The 17,251-nt window shown below is 52.7% G+C and overlaps 1 protein-coding gene across 2 annotated transcripts in view; it reads left to right on the top strand.

Moving 5' to 3' along the window:
* Positions 1-7,500, top strand: part of kiaa2013 (KIAA2013 ortholog) — a 9,261-nt gene extending 1,761 nt beyond the window's left edge. Inside the window, exons 2-4 of one of the 2 annotated variants that reach the window (XM_067970162.1) lie at positions 381-1,463; positions 2,282-3,135; positions 6,911-7,500. In XM_067970162.1, coding sequence (XP_067826263.1) covers positions 494-1,463; positions 2,282-3,135; positions 6,911-6,928 — 1,842 coding nt within the window. In that variant the 5' untranslated portion in view covers positions 381-493 and the 3' untranslated portion in view covers positions 6,929-7,500. Of the gene's footprint in view, positions 1,464-2,281; positions 3,136-6,910 lie in introns of both variants that reach the window. The other variant, XM_067970161.1, reaches the window with a different exon arrangement.
* The last annotated feature ends 9,751 nt before the right edge of the window (positions 7,501-17,251 follow it).

Genomic DNA, 17,251 nt, shown 5'->3' with positions numbered 1-17,251 from the left:
AGTGTAACGCTTGAGGGGAACAGAGGGAAATGGAGATATTCTGAGAGTTATAAACGTGGAGAATCAGAAAAGGAGAGTGAGACAGTGAAACTCAGAGAGAGAGAGAGCAATAGAAACATTTTGGAATGAGGGAGATAGATCAGGACTTAAAATCATAGTAAGTGGTGGGTATTTAACAGAGAGCTTGGTGTCCAGAGAAGGGATTTGATTTAATCAGTTTAAAAGGAGAATGAAGGGGTGATAACACTGAAGGTGGCCTTAGAAGTGTAAGCAGTACAATAGCCATAAGGAGGAGAGGGGTGCAATTAAAATTCAAGATAGGAAGACAAAAGATAGCTTTGTTGACGTGTTTTGCTCCTGTGCTGTTGTCCTCTCCCAAGAGCTGACAGAAAGGGAAGTATCACAGGGGCGGAGAGGAGCTACAGGACAAGGTGATAGTTGCGATTAGAGGCTGCAGGAGACAGGCCAAAGGGAAGGGGCCAGAGGCCAGAGGATGTGGCTCCAGCAGCGTTTGAAGGGGTTACCGATGCTGCTTTCCAGCAGCTGGGCCAGGAGAATGTTGGCAGGCCTGGGGATCCTGCTGATCTTTTACTGGTATCTGAATTCAGAAGGTGGGTTCAGGCTGTTCCCTGCCTCTGCAGATCCCAGGACAGTGACAGATAGTTGCCTTCAGGTGGAGGCCCAACGATGGAAGTCAGCTATAGAGCACAGCAATGGCCTGATGAGTCAGTTTGATGGACAAGGCCCAGGACAGTTATCTGGCCCGGCTGTGATTGGCAATGGTCACCTAGTCGTGGATGCTGTCTCCAATCAGCTTTGGGTGGCATCATCTCCTCCCTCTGGCCTCGCTGCCATCCACCTGACAGACTACGTGCCACTGGTGGCTCTGAAATCCCTCAGCGCTCGCTCAGTTTCCAGAGCTGCACTCGTCCACTTCCAGGAGGGTTTAGTTCGGTTGTTCCAGTGTATCCAGATCGGATTATCCCACAAGGCTCGGGAGTGTGTCACTCTCCGTGAGGATGTGATTGTGCATCGGAGTAGGTCTCACCTCATCTTGCAGAGGATTCACATCTCCAACCCCAGTGACAGGGCAACAGTCCTTGAAGTCAACAGCAAGTCACCCATCATTGGCAGCAAATTCACCTCCAGCCTGGAGAAGCAGGGTGACCAGGAGTTTGTCCTCTTATCAGGGAGAGTGTTAACTGAGAACAGGGAGACCATTCTGGTGGTAGTGGCCACAGAGAAAATGGCAAACAGGCTGCGGGTAGCAGCAAAGTCAGAATTCACTGAACATGTGGTGTCGGTGGTTTATACGTTGGTGTTAATGGACTTAACAAAGGTGGAAGAATCATTCAGTAAACTGAGAGCGGTGGCAAAAACAGAAATGTCAGAACTGCTGAGGATTGGAGCAGACGAACTGTACCTGGAGCATCAGAAGGTGTGGGGCGATTTAATAATCTCAGGTAAGGCCTCAGCTCTAGACCGTGTGGAACTGAGCAGCACAGAGCAGCTTGGATCTGTCGTCTGGGCCAGTGTTCCCGATCCTGATACAATGTGTGGATAGAACTGGGCTCCACTGTGAGGCCTCCAATAGTTCAATAACCTGCTGACAAACGCTGTCTACTCTCAGACAGAACAGCCATTGTGCCCCTGGAGAAGAGGGAAGTTGCTCGTGAGTTAAGGGCCTGGAGCCTCTGTACTAACCCGTACAGCAAGGCCTCGATCCAGCCAGTGCCTGACACTAGCTCTCCCCCTTCCATATTCTGTTTTATATTTATCTTCTGCAGAAACAGGATTCATTTAGCTATTGTTCGATTTCAGTTCAGTCTCTTTGTTCATGTGTTTCTGTTAAAGGGGAGTTGGAGTTGGATTTTGCCCAATTCTGCTAAATGTAGGATCAACCTTCAGCATCAGGTTGGAGTGAGCAGATACCACAGTGATACAGAAGGGCAAATTCATGATGGTGCAATCAGCTTTTCATCATGTGGGAACCAATGATGCAGAATTTAGTGCTGTGATATTTGGTGGTGTAACCTACATAGTGTGACCTGAGCAGGGAACAGCATAAATCAGCTGAGGGCACCATTGATGCAGAGTCTTGGTGCCCTGTGCCCGGTGCCCGGTGCCCTGTGCCCACTCATGGTTGTGAGGTTGATCAGTGAACCTGCTGCTGAGATTCTGTAAACAGGAGGAATGCTGGTTTTGTTTTGTTTAATGAGAGGGATGTGGGTGAAGTTTGTGCTGAGGTGTGTCCGCTGTGAGCTGCCTCTTTCTGTTCCAGGTGTGGAGATGAAGACGATCACAGACTCTCACACCCCTTCCAGTGTGACCGTGAACAGGACACTCTTCTATGTTCTTTCCACATCTGCAGCTCCTCTCCTGGACCTGCAGATCGGGGCTGAAGAACGGGAGAAGCTGGTGGCCAACCTGAATTATGCGGACCATTGTTTCAGCGGCCATGCTACAATGCATGCGGAGAATCTGTGGCCGGAGCAGATCTCTGATGTTGCTCACTTGCTGCAGCTCTCCAACCTGTGGAGGCTGACGCTGCAGAAACGAGGCTGTAGAAGCCTGGTGGCAGCTGGATCGCACGGTATGATCCAGGGGATGGTGATGAGTTTCGGGGGCCTCCAGTTTACTGAGAACCACCTGCAATTCCAGGCAGATCCGTCTGTCCTGCACAACAGCTACTCCCTGCGAGGAATTCATTACAACAAGGATCTCATCAATCTGGCAGTATTGCTGGACGGAGAGGGCAAGCCTTTCCTCCACGTCTCCGTTAAACCTCAGGATCAACCCGTCAAACTGTATGGCTGTGAGGCCGGCTGCATGAACGACCCGGTGGAACTGACCTCTGAACTTAAAGGTCACGTATTTCCCGTGATGGTAACTCGGCCCATCACCCCCTTGTTGTACATCTCGACTGACCTCACTCACCTGCAAGCACTGAGGCACACTCTCCACCTGAAGGCTATCCTAGCTCACGAGGAGCACATGGCTGAACAGTATCCTGGCCTCCCCTTCCTCTTCTGGTTCAGTGTGGCATCACTCATCACCTTGTTCCACCTCTTCCTCTTCAAACTCATCTACAACGAATACTGTGGCCCAGGCGCTAAGCCCATATTCAGGAGTAAGGTATAAATCTCCCGCAGGACACCTGCCTCTGCTCGCTGCCTGGGGAGCAATGCTACATTCTGACTCTTGCAATCTTTCTCTCAGACACGTGCACTTGTGAGCCTGTGGTGGTAACAGGAATTTGTTTTGCGTTTCCGGTGAGACGTTTTAACCCTTTCACCAGCACAAATACCCTTATTTAAAGTTTAACAGTGCACTCCCTGAGTGACTTAAATCAATTTCTTAGTTTGCACGACAAATTTTAGATTTAATTAAAGTCAAAGCTTGTTTGAGTGTGCCTGGCACAATTAGAACCCACTGAAAAATGTACCAACAAAAGTTACTTGATAAGGTAGCTTTATTCCAGCTGATTGTTCTGAGTGTTTGTGGTGTAAACACTGCGTGCAGGTGAAGGGGTTATTTTCTGCTCCCTGGGGATTTGATGAAATGTAAGGGGAAGGCAGAGCGAGATATATAATTTCCGACTGATTTGAAGCAGTGCCCAAATTGAAGAGCTGACCTGTGACACCACCTGTCCCAGTCGGACCGGGAATCAGTGACTGACTCACCACAGCTGCTCGCTGTTTCTGCCTGATCTGGCAGTAATCTTTTTCTGCTGAGAGTATCTGTCCAGACTCACAGTGAAACTTCACAAAAACCCAACTGCTCTAAAACCCAAACAATTTCAGTCCCTCAAATGATTTCCTGAAGCAGATTTTGCTGGGAATTCTATATGGAACGCAGCGATGAGAAATACAGGGAAATATAAAATCCATCGACCAGTTTAGGCTCTGATATAAACTGGGATTATAAACCCGTGCAGTTAGTCAGTGTCGACTGTATCCCTGGCGATAGCTCAGCATCTTATTCCACCCATTCTCGAACGTGAGCAGGCAGAGTTTCCGAGGAGAGTGACAGGTGGAGGTATGATAAAGGACGGCCCTTGCAACAAATCACACTCTATAAAACACAGCACTGTGGGGCCATATGATTGGAGGGTTTTGACTGTGTTATGGGGAGGAGCTGACCGTGTGTATATCAAAGAATCAGACATTAGAAAGTCCAAAACATTGCACTTTTCCTTTTGCTGAAATGAGAAATGGATCAGCAATTAGACAGGTTACATTGAGAATAGTTTATCGAGTGAGCTTCCAAGGCATGGGGACCAGGAGGGTCCGAGGTTCAGTCTCCAGCCCCTGGGATTTGTTCCCCTACTCGCTGAGACCTGTAGATACGGGAGATAATGGGCATTGGCTCAGCATGCGATGCCCCCACAGTAGAATAGCCAATCGTCACTCTGTTATGGTGCATGAGCCTGACGTCCTCCACAATAAATAAATGACCATTTGAATGAGGGACTGGAGAGCGAGGAATGTTGACGGACTGTAGCCTATCGGGGGGGGGGGATTGCTGAGAGCAGTAACTGTGAGGAGCTGATGATCTTGTTCGAGGCAGTGACCCCCATCCCCCAGCTCCACCTGTATCTCTGAGTCACTGCCTCCTCCCTACTCCCCCTGATCAGAGGTTTGTTGGGAGCTCTTGGGGTGAATGACTTTTAACCTGGATTCAGCTGTGAGTGAATTTTGAAAGCTTGTTTTGCTGATTAATTTAGGGATTGCTTGTGTGTGAATGCTCTGTGTGGTATTCACTGTATTTCACAGAGGCTGCCTGAGTGTCCTAGAAACACAACTTGACACAGAACCCAATCAGTTGTAAGTAATCAGGCCAATAAATCAAACTCTGTGTGAGTACATGTAATATCCTGCAGATTCTCCATTTCAGGTAGACTGCAGTAGTTCACCTTTCTTCAAAGTTGCTGTTATTATAGGACGTAAATGGCACCATGCATTGCCCGGGTGGTTTTATAAACAGCCTCTGTTCTTTTAATCTGCTATTTGCCTTTTAATTCATGGTTATGTGTTTGCCCAAGACCAGCCAGTAACTGCGGCCCCAGCAGCTCTTGGGGAAGTGGTGCAGTCGAGGTCATTGTGTTACTGGTCCTGTTTGTAACATTGGAGAGACACCCATAGCTCTGTGAATTACAGGGACTTTCCTCAATACTCACTTCAGACCAGACAAATTTAAATAGAATCTTTCAAGGTACTGACCTTGTTCATTTAGCATCAGTTGGTGATTAGATGGAAACAAATTGATCACATCATCAAACAAGCCCGAAGATTCATTTAAACATTTGCCAGAGGGATATTATTCTTCAGTTTAACTGTTTACTGCCTAAGGGTTATTTACTAACATCAGTTGGTATTTAGTTCAGTTGAATATTTACTAACATGAATGATGTAAGATCTTCATTCTGTCCAGCAGTACGTGGGCCTTGGTCCTGACAGTCATTGTCCACTCTCAGCACCCAGTCCCAAGTCTCCGGGCTCAGGCCCACTGTGTCCAGTCTCTCGGACTGCTCTTTGGGCAGCTGCCAAGTGGAAATGAAAAGCGTCCCCATCTGGACAGTATCTCACTCACCTTCCCACTCTGCCCCACTTATGCCAGTTTACAAAGCAGCATCTTCAAAACCTGGGAGCAGCCCAGCTCGGTCAGTTCCTGGCTGTGGACGGTGTGAAGAGAAATAGCTTTTCAAATCAGAATACTAAAAACAAACCGAAAATAATTGTTAGCACTGTCCATTGTTAATACCATTCATTGTTACTCCTGATTATTAATACCATCCATTGTTACTGTCCAATTGTTAGTACCATCCATTGTTACTGCCCTAATTGTAAATACCATCCATTGTTACTGTCCAATTGTAAATACCATCCATTGTTACTGTCCAATTGTAAATACCATCCATTGTTACTGTCCAATTGTAAATACCATCCATTGTTACTGTCCAATTGTAAATACCATCCATTGTTACTGTCCAATTGTAAATACCATCCATTGTTACTGCCCTAATTGTAAATCCATCCATTGTTACTGTCCAATTGTAAATACCATCCATTGTTACTGCCCTAATTGTAAATACCATCCATTGTTACTGCCCTAATTGTAAATCCATCCATTGTTACTGTCCAATTGTAAATACCATCCATTGTTACTGCCCTAATTGTAAATCCATCCATTGTTACTGTCCAATTGTAAATACCATCCATTGTTACTGCCCTAATTGTAAATACCATCCATTGTTACTGCCCTAATTGTAAATCCATCCATTGTTACTGTCCAATTGTAAATACCATCCATTGTTACTGTCCAATTGTAAATACCATCCATTGTTACTGCCCTAATTGTAAATCCATCCATTGTTACTGTCCAATTGTAAATACCATCCATTGTTACTGCCCTAATTGTAAACACCATCCATTGTTACTGTCCAATTGTAAACACCATCCATTGTTACTGCCCTAATTGTAAATACCATCCACTGTTACTGCCCCGATTGTTAGTACCATCCATTGTTACTGCCCTAATTGTAAACACCATCCATTGTTACTGCCCTAATTGTAAATACCATCCATTGTTACTGCACTATTGTAAATACCATCCACTGTTACTGCCCCGATTGTTAGTACCATCCATTGTTACTGCCCCGATTGTTACTACCATCCATTGTTACTACCATCCAATATTACTGTCCAATTGTTAGTACCGTCCATTGTTACTGCCCTGATCACTTTTACTGATGACTACAGTCAGAATACTAGAGGTTCTTTTGTCTGGTTTGATCACTTTTACTGCTGGGCTCTGGCTTCTGACTTTGGACAACTTGCTTTTTGCGGTCTGATAGTTTCACAAGTTCCCATGTCTGTTTGTTACAGTTTTTTCTTTGTCAATTAAACAGGATGTCGTAAGAATTTGATGAAATGATTCTTGTCCCTCTCCAACATCACCTGCTGTATCGGTGTGGCGGGCCGATAACATCTGTAGGTTTAGACGGTGATCGGATTGTCGGCAGCGGGTGAGAGAGAGTGAGCTCGATACAAACCAATCCTTTCTTTCCCTTTTTAATAAATGAAGAGCACTGCTTTAATTTATTTTCTAAAAAAAATGTGAAATTGAATTAGACACTGGATATTAGAGAAACTGCAGCAAAGATCTTGCATGTAGCAGTTGTGTGGCTTTAACTGATCATCGCAGCTGACAGATTGAACACAGAAATCTGCCTGAAAATCCACGGCTTTACCCGTTATCTCCAGTGGAAGTCCTCTCACCTTTTCCAGCATAGTTTGGGCTGTGCGGTTCCTTGCGCTGTGTGAAATCGGCCATGTGATCGGCTCCTCACCTTTCGTTGCGAGATTCAACATTGTCATTTGGGGAGAGAACTGTGGGAAGTAGTTTCTGATTGGAAGTGAATGTTCTGGGATTAAATTGCTGGGTGATTTTCTAATAATGCTGTTAACAGTTTAAAATAAATACCATCACTGCAACAAATGATTTCTGGTTCGATTCTGGATTGTCTGAGAACTGGTCACAAAACCCATGTTTGTGGCTTTTAAATATATCTTCTACTTTTCAGTATTAATGACCTATTTCAATGAGTGACAAGGTGGAGAAAGTGTCCGGGTGCAGTTTTCTGTTGTCACCCCCCCTCCTGCCCCAGGCTGCGGCTCACAGCTCTGTGTGTGTGAGGATTGCTGGTCCACCATGGCCAATACCACATCCACGATTTCTCTAACCTCAAACCTGTTCTTTAATTCCCAGTTCAATTTCCTTTTAACTCCTGCTGTGAATCGATTTATTCTGTGGCATCGCTGCCACTTATGGACATGAACATGTCAACTGATCCATTGAAAGAGCTGTTCCCAGTTCCTCAGTAGCTGAGCAGTTAACCAGAAGGTACTGGGCTCGATCACTGGTTCACACAGTCTCACTTCACCTCAGCCAGGGCACCAGTTGAGGGGCTAGAATTGGGGTCTATACCCCTGGGTTAGGGAGGGCGAAGTGAGCCAGGCTTCCTGCCCCTGATCAGTACTTAGAATCTCCTGCCAGAAAGTATATGTATTTGGATGCTGGGTACGGTCAGGATCAGTTATGATGCATCCTGCAGTTGAATAAACTTTCAACACTCACAATGAATAATGGGTCCCAGTGAGAGTCCACACCCATCGTCCTGTATCCCAGTGAGAGTCCGCACCCATCGACCTGTGTCCCAGTGAGAGTCCGCACCCATCGACCTGTATCCCAGTGAGAGTCCACACCCATCGACCTGTGTCCCAGTGAGAGTCCACACCCATCGACCTGTGTCCCAGTGAGTCTCCGCACCCATCGACCTGTGTCCCAGTGAGAGTCCACACCCATCGTCCTGTATCCCAGTGAGAGTCCGCACCCATCGACCTGTGTCCCAGTGAGAGTCCACACCCATCGACCTGTGTCCCAGTGAGAGTCCGCACCCATCGACTTCTGTCCCAGTGAGAGTCCACACCCATCGACCTGTATCCCAGTGAGAGTCCACACCCATCGACCTCTGTCCCAGTGAGAGTCCGCACCCATCGACCTGTGTCCCAGTGAGAGTCCACACCCATCGACCTGTGTCCCAGTGAGAGTCCACACCCATCGACCTGTGTCCCAGTGAGAGTCCGCACCCATCGACCTCTGTCCCAGTGAGAGTCCACACCCATCGACCTGTATCCCAGTGAGAGTCCGCACCCATCGACCTCTGTCCCAGTGAGAGTCCACATCCATCGACCTCTGTCCCAGTGAGAGTCCACACCCATCGACCTCTGTCCCAGTGAGAGTCCACACCCATCGACCTGTATCCCAGTGAGAGTCCACACCCATCGACCTGTGTCCCAGTGAGAGTCCACACCCATCGACCTCTGTCCCAGTGAGAGTCCACACCCATCGACCTCTGTCCCAGTGAGAGTCCACACCCATCGACCTGTGTCCCAGTGAGAGTCCACACCCATCGACCTGTATCCCAGTGAGAGTCCACACCCATCAACCTCTGTCCCAGTGAGATTCCGCACCCATCGACCTGTGTCCCAGTGAGAGTCCACACCCATCGACCTCTGTCCCAGTGAGATTCCGCACCCATCGACCTCTGTCCCAGTGAGATTCCGCACCCATCGACCTCTGTCCCAGTGAGAGTCCACACCCATCGACCTGTATCCCAGTGAGAGTCCACACCCATCGACCTGTATCCCAGTGAGAGTCCACACCCATCGACCTCTGTCCCAGTGAGAGTCCACACCCATCGACCTCTGTCCCAGTGAGAGTCCACACCCATCGACCTGTATCCCAGTGAGAGTCCACACCCATCGACCTGTGTCCCAGTGAGAGTCCACACCCATCGACCTGTGTCCCAGTGAGAGTCCGCACCCATCGACCTCTGTCCCAGTGAGAGTCCACACCCATCGTCCTGTATCCCAGTGAGAGTCCGCACCCATCGACCTCTGTCCCAGTGAGAGTCCGCACCCATCGACCTGTGTCCTAGTGAGAGTCCACACCCATCGACCTGTATCCCAGTGAGAGTCCACACCCATCGACCTGTGTCCCAGTGAGAGTCCACACCCATCGACCTCTGTCCCAGTGAGAGTCCGCACCCATCGACCTGTGTCCCAGTGAGAGTCCGCACCCATCGACTTCTGTCCCAGTGAGAGTCCACACCCATCGACTTCTGTCCCAGTGAGAGTCCGCACCCATCGACCTGTGTCCCAGTGAGAGTCCACACCCATCGACCTGTATCCCAGTGAGAGTCCGCACCCATCGACTTCTGTCCCAGTGAGAGTCCACACCCATCGACCTGTATCCCAGTGAGAGTCCGCACCCATCGACCTGTATCCCAGTGAGAGTCCACACCCATCGACCTCTGTCCCAGTGAGAGTCCACACCCATCGTCCTGTATCCCAGTGAGAGTCCACACCCATCGACCTGTATCCCAGTGAGAGTCCACACCCATCGACCTCTGTCCCAGTGAGAGTCCACACCCATCGACCTGTATCCCAGTGAGAGTCCGCACCCATCGACCTCTGTCCCAGTGAGAGTCCACACCCATCGACCTGTGTCCCAGTGAGAGTCCACACCCATCGACCTCTGTCCCAGTGAGAGTCCACACCCATCGACCTGTATCCCAGTGAGACTCTGCACCCGTCGACCTGTGTCCCACTGAGAGTCCACACCCATCGACCTCTGTCCCAGTGAGAGTCCACACCCATCGACCTGTATCCCAGTGAGAGTCCGCACCCATCGACCTCTGTCCCAGTGAGAGTCCACACCCATCGTCCTGTATCCCAGTGAGAGTCCACACCCATCGACCTCTGTCCCAGTGAGAGTCCACACCCATCGTCCTGTATCCCAGTGAGAGTCCGCACCCATCGACCTCTGTCCCAGTGAGAGTCCACACCCATCGACCTGTCTCCCAGTGAGAGTCCGCACCCATCGACCTCTGTCCCAGTGAGAGTCCACACCCATCGACCTCTGTCCCAGTGAGAGTCCACACCCATCGTCCTGTATCCCAGTGAGAGTCCACACCCATCGACCTCTGTCCCAGTGAGAGTCCACACCCATCGACCTGTGTCCCAGTGAGAGTCCACACCCATCGACCTGTGTCCCAGTGAGAGTCCACACCCATCGACCTGTGTCCCAGTGAGAGTCCACACCCATCGACCTCTGTCCCAGTGAGAGTCCACACCCATCGACCTGTGTCCCAGTGAGAGTCCGCACCCATCGACCTGTGTCCCAGTGAGAGTCCACACCCATCGACCTCTGTCCCAGTGAGAGTCCACACCCATCGACCTGTGTCCCAGTGAGAGTCCACACCCATCGACCTGTATCCCAGTGAGAGTCCACACCCATCGACCTGTGTCCCAGTGAGAGTCCACACCCATCGACCTGTGTCCCAGTGAGAGTCCACACCCATCGACCTCTGTCCCAGTGAGAGTCCACACCCATCGTCCTGTATCCCAGTGAGAGTCCACACCCATCGACTTCTGTCCCAGTGAGAGTCCACACCCATCGACTTCTGTCCCAGTGAGAGTCCGCACCCATCGACCTGTGTCCCAGTGAGAGTCCACACCCATCGACCTGTATCCCAGTGAGAGTCCACACCCATCGACCTCTGTCCCAGTGAGAGTCCACACCCATCGACCTCTGTCCCAGTGAGAGTCCACACCCATCGACCTGTATCCCAGTGAGAGTCCACACCCATCGACCTGTATCCCAGTGAGAGTCCACACCCATCGACCTCTGTCCCAGTGAGAGTCCACACCCATCGACCTGTATCCCAGTGAGAGTCCACACCCATCGACCTGTATCCCAGTGAGAGTCCACACCCATCGACCTCTGTCCCAGTGAGAGTCCACACCCATCGACCTCTGTCCCAGTGAGAGTCCACACCCATCGACCTGTATCCCAGTGAGAGTCCACACCCATCGACCTGTGTCCCAGTGAGAGTCCACACCCATCGACCTCTGTCCCAGTGAGAGTCCACACCCATCGACCTGTATCCCAGTGAGAGTCCACACCCATCGACCTGTATCCCAGTGAGAGTCCACACCCATCGACCTGTATCCCAGTGAGAGTCCACACCCATCGACCTGTGTCCCAGTGAGAGTCCACACCCATCGACCTCTGTCCCAGTGAGAGTCCACACCCATCGACCTGTATCCCAGTGAGAGTCCACACCCATCGACCTGTATCCCAGTGAGAGTCCACACCCATCGACCTCTGTCCCAGTGAGAGTCCACACCCATCGACCTGTGTCCCAGTGAGAGTCCACACCCATCGACCTGTATCCCAGTGAGAGTCCACACCCATCGACCTGTATCCCAGTGAGAGTCCACACCCATCGACCTCTGTCCCAGTGAGAGTCCACACCCATCGACCTCTGTCCCAGTGAGAGTCCGCACCCATCGACCTGTATCCCAGTGAGAGTCCGCACCCATCGACCTGTATCCCAGTGAGAGTCCGCACCCATCGACCTGTATCCCAGTGAGAGTCCACACCCATCGACCTGTATCCCAGTGAGAGTCCGCACCCATCGACCTCTGTCCCAGTGAGAGTCCACACCCATCGACCTGTGTCCCAGTGAGAGTCCACACCCATCGACCTGTGTCCCAGTGAGAGTCCGCACCCATCGACCTCTGTCCCAGTGAGAGTCCACACCCATCGACCTGTGTCCCAGTGAGAGTCCACACCCATCGACCTGTATCCCAGTGAGAGTCCACACCCATCGACCTGTATCCCAGTGAGAGTCCGCACCCATCGACCTGTATCCCAGTGAGAGTCCACACCCATCGACTTCTGTCCCAGTGAGAGTCCGCACCCATCGACCTGTGTCCCAGTGAGAGTCCGCACCCATCGACCTGTGTCCCAGTGAGAGTCCGCACCCATCGACCTGTGTCCCAGTGAGAGTCCGCACCCATCGACCTGTATCCCAGTGAGAGTCCACACCCATCGACCTGTGTCCCAGTGAGAGTCCTCACCCATCGACCTGTGTCCCAGTGAGAGTCCACACCCATCGACTTCTGTCCCAGTGAGAGTCCACACCCATCGACCTCTGTCCCAGTGAGAGTCCACACCCATCGACCTCTGTCCCAGTGAGAGTCCACACCCATCGACCTCTGTCCCAGTGAGAGTCCACACCCATCGACCTGTATCCCAGTGAGAGTCCGCACCCATCGACCTGTATCCCAGTGAGAGTCCACACCCATCGACCTGTATCCCAGTGAGAGTCCACACCCATCGACCTGTGTCCCAGTGAGAGTCCGCACCCATCGACCTCTGTCCCAGTGAGAGTCCGCACCCATCGACCTGTGTCCCAGTGAGAGTCCACACCCATCGACCTCTGTCCCAGTGAGAGTCCACACCCATCGTCCTGTATCCCAGTGAGAGTCCACACCCATCGACCTCTGTCCCAGTGAGAGTCCACACCCATCGACCTGTATCCCAGTGAGAGTCCACACCCATCGACCTCTGTCCCAGTGAGAGTCCACACCCATCGTCCTGTATCCCAGTGAGAGTCCACACCCATCGACCTGTATCCCAGTGAGAGTCCACACCCATCGACTTCTGTCCCAGTGAGAGTCCACACCCATCGACCTGTATCCCAGTGAGAGTCCACACCCATCGACCTCTGTCCCAGTGAGAGTCCGCACCCATCGACCTGTGTCCCAGTGAGAGTCCACACCCATCGACCTGTGTCCCAGTGAGAGTCCACACCCATCGACCTGTGTCCCAGTGAGAGTCCGCACCCATCGACCTCTGTCCCAGTGAGAGTCCACACCCATCGACCTGTATCCCAGTGAGAGTCCGCACCCATCGACCTCTGTCCCAGTGAGAGTCCACACCCATCGACCTCTGTCCCAGTGAGAGTCCACACCCATCGACCTCTGTCCCAGTGAGAGTCCACACCCATCGACCTGTATCCCAGTGAGAGTCCACACCCATCGACCTGTGTCCCAGTGAGAGTCCACACCCATCGACCTCTGTCCCAGTGAGAGTCCACACCCATCGACCTCTGTCCCAGTGAGAGTCCACACCCATCGACCTGTGTCCCAGTGAGAGTCCACACCCATCGACCTGTATCCCAGTGAGAGTCCACACCCATCAACCTCTGTCCCAGTGAGATTCCGCACCCATCGACCTGTGTCCCAGTGAGAGTCCACACCCATCGACCTCTGTCCCAGTGAGATTCCGCACCCATCGACCTCTGTCCCAGTGAGATTCCGCACCCATCGACCTCTGTCCCAGTGAGAGTCCACACCCATCGACCTGTATCCCAGTGAGAGTCCACACCCATCGACCTGTATCCCAGTGAGAGTCCACACCCATCGACCTCTGTCCCAGTGAGAGTCCACACCCATCGACCTCTGTCCCAGTGAGAGTCCACACCCATCGACCTGTATCCCAGTGAGAGTCCACACCCATCGACCTGTGTCCCAGTGAGAGTCCACACCCATCGACCTGTGTCCCAGTGAGAGTCCGCACCCATCGACCTCTGTCCCAGTGAGAGTCCACACCCATCGTCCTGTATCCCAGTGAGAGTCCGCACCCATCGACCTCTGTCCCAGTGAGAGTCCGCACCCATCGACCTGTGTCCTAGTGAGAGTCCACACCCATCGACCTGTATCCCAGTGAGAGTCCACACCCATCGACCTGTGTCCCAGTGAGAGTCCACACCCATCGACCTCTGTCCCAGTGAGAGTCCGCACCCATCGACCTGTGTCCCAGTGAGAGTCCGCACCCATCGACTTCTGTCCCAGTGAGAGTCCACACCCATCGACTTCTGTCCCAGTGAGAGTCCGCACCCATCGACCTGTGTCCCAGTGAGAGTCCACACCCATCGACCTGTATCCCAGTGAGAGTCCGCACCCATCGACTTCTGTCCCAGTGAGAGTCCACACCCATCGACCTGTATCCCAGTGAGAGTCCGCACCCATCGACCTGTATCCCAGTGAGAGTCCACACCCATCGACCTCTGTCCCAGTGAGAGTCCACACCCATCGTCCTGTATCCCAGTGAGAGTCCACACCCATCGACCTGTATCCCAGTGAGAGTCCACACCCATCGACCTCTGTCCCAGTGAGAGTCCACACCCATCGACCTGTATCCCAGTGAGAGTCCGCACCCATCGACCTCTGTCCCAGTGAGAGTCCACACCCATCGACCTGTGTCCCAGTGAGAGTCCACACCCATCGACCTCTGTCCCAGTGAGAGTCCACACCCATCGACCTGTATCCCAGTGAGACTCTGCACCCGTCGACCTGTGTCCCACTGAGAGTCCACACCCATCGACCTCTGTCCCAGTGAGAGTCCACACCCATCGACCTGTATCCCAGTGAGAGTCCGCACCCATCGACCTCTGTCCCAGTGAGAGTCCACACCCATCGTCCTGTATCCCAGTGAGAGTCCACACCCATCGACCTCTGTCCCAGTGAGAGTCCACACCCATCGTCCTGTATCCCAGTGAGAGTCCGCACCCATCGACCTCTGTCCCAGTGAGAGTCCACACCCATCGACCTGTCTCCCAGTGAGAGTCCGCACCCATCGACCTCTGTCCCAGTGAGAGTCCACACCCATCGACCTCTGTCCCAGTGAGAGTCCACACCCATCGTCCTGTATCCCAGTGAGAGTCCACACCCATCGACCTCTGTCCCAGTGAGAGTCCACACCCATCGACCTGTGTCCCAGTGAGAGTCCACACCCATCGACCTGTGTCCCAGTGAGAGTCCACACCCATCGACCTGTGTCCCAGTGAGAGTCCACACCCATCGACCTCTGTCCCAGTGAGAGTCCACACCCATCGACCTGTGTCCCAGTGAGAGTCCGCACCCATCGACCTGTGTCCCAGTGAGAGTCCACACCCATCGACCTCTGTCCCAGTGAGAGTCCACACCCATCGACCTGTGTCCCAGTGAGAGTCCACACCCATCGACCTGTATCCCAGTGAGAGTCCACACCCATCGACCTGTGTCCCAGTGAGAGTCCACACCCATCGACCTGTGTCCCAGTGAGAGTCCACACCCATCGACCTCTGTCCCAGTGAGAGTCCACACCCATCGTCCTGTATCCCAGTGAGAGTCCACACCCATCGACTTCTGTCCCAGTGAGAGTCCACACCCATCGACTTCTGTCCCAGTGAGAGTCCGCACCCATCGACCTGTGTCCCAGTGAGAGTCCACACCCATCGACCTGTATCCCAGTGAGAGTCCACACCCATCGACCTCTGTCCCAGTGAGAGTCCACACCCATCGACCTCTGTCCCAGTGAGAGTCCACACCCATCGACCTGTATCCCAGTGAGAGTCCACACCCATCGACCTGTATCCCAGTGAGAGTCCACACCCATCGACCTCTGTCCCAGTGAGAGTCCACACCCATCGACCTGTATCCCAGTGAGAGTCCACACCCATCGACCTGTATCCCAGTGAGAGTCCACACCCATCGACCTCTGTCCCAGTGAGAGTCCACACCCATCGACCTCTGTCCCAGTGAGAGTCCACACCCATCGACCTGTATCCCAGTGAGAGTCCACACCCATCGACCTGTGTCCCAGTGAGAGTCCACACCCATCGACCTCTGTCCCAGTGAGAGTCCACACCCATCGACCTGTATCCCAGTGAGAGTCCACACCCATCGACCTGTATCCCAGTGAGAGTCCACACCCATCGACCTGTATCCCAGTGAGAGTCCACACCCATCGACCTGTGTCCCAGTGAGAGTCCACACCCATCGACCTCTGTCCCAGTGAGAGTCCACACCCATCGACCTGTATCCCAGTGAGAGTCCACACCCATCGACCTGTATCCCAGTGAGAGTCCACACCCATCGACCTCTGTCCCAGTGAGAGTCCACACCCATCGACCTGTGTCCCAGTGAGAGTCCACACCCATCGACCTGTATCCCAGTGAGAGTCCACACCCATCGACCTGTATCCCAGTGAGAGTCCACACCCATCGACCTCTGTCCCAGTGAGAGTCCACACCCATCGACCTCTGTCCCAGTGAGAGTCCGCACCCATCGACCTGTATCCCAGTGAGAGTCCGCACCCATCGACCTGTATCCCAGTGAGAGTCCGCACCCATCGACCTGTATCCCAGTGAGAGTCCACACCCATCGACCTGTATCCCAGTGAGAGTCCGCACCCATCGACCTCTGTCCCAGTGAGAGTCCACACCCATCGACCTGTGTCCCAGTGAGAGTCCACACCCATCGACCTGTGTCCCAGTGAGAGTCCGCACCCATCGACCTCTGTCCCAGTGAGAGTCCACACCCATCGACCTGTGTCCCAGTGAGAGTCCACACCCATCGACCTGTATCCCAGTGAGAGTCCACACCCATCGACCTGTATCCCAGTGAGAGTCCGCACCCATCGACCTGTATCCCAGTGAGAGTCCACACCCATCGACTTCTGTCCCAGTGAGAGTCCGCACCCATCGACCTGTGTCCCAGTGAGAGTCCGCACCCATCGACCTGTGTCCCAGTGAGAGTCCGCACCCATCGACCTGTGTCCCAGTGAGAGTCCGCACCCATCGACCTGTATCCCAGTGAGAGTCCACACCCATCGACCTGTGTCCCAGTGAGAGTCCACACCCATCGACCTGTGTCCCAGTGAGAGTCCACACCCATCGACTTCTGTCCCAGTGAGAGTCCACACCCATCGACCTCTGTCCCAGTGAGAGTCCACACCCATCGACCTCTGTCCCAGTGAGAGTCCACACCCATCGACCTCTGTCCCAGTGAGA

Source organism: Heptranchias perlo, chromosome 32, assembly GCF_035084215.1.
Source record: "Heptranchias perlo isolate sHepPer1 chromosome 32, sHepPer1.hap1, whole genome shotgun sequence".
Classification (NCBI taxonomy): domain Eukaryota; kingdom Metazoa; phylum Chordata; class Chondrichthyes; order Hexanchiformes; family Hexanchidae; genus Heptranchias; species Heptranchias perlo.
This window is presented reverse-complemented; position numbering and strand designations above follow the sequence as displayed.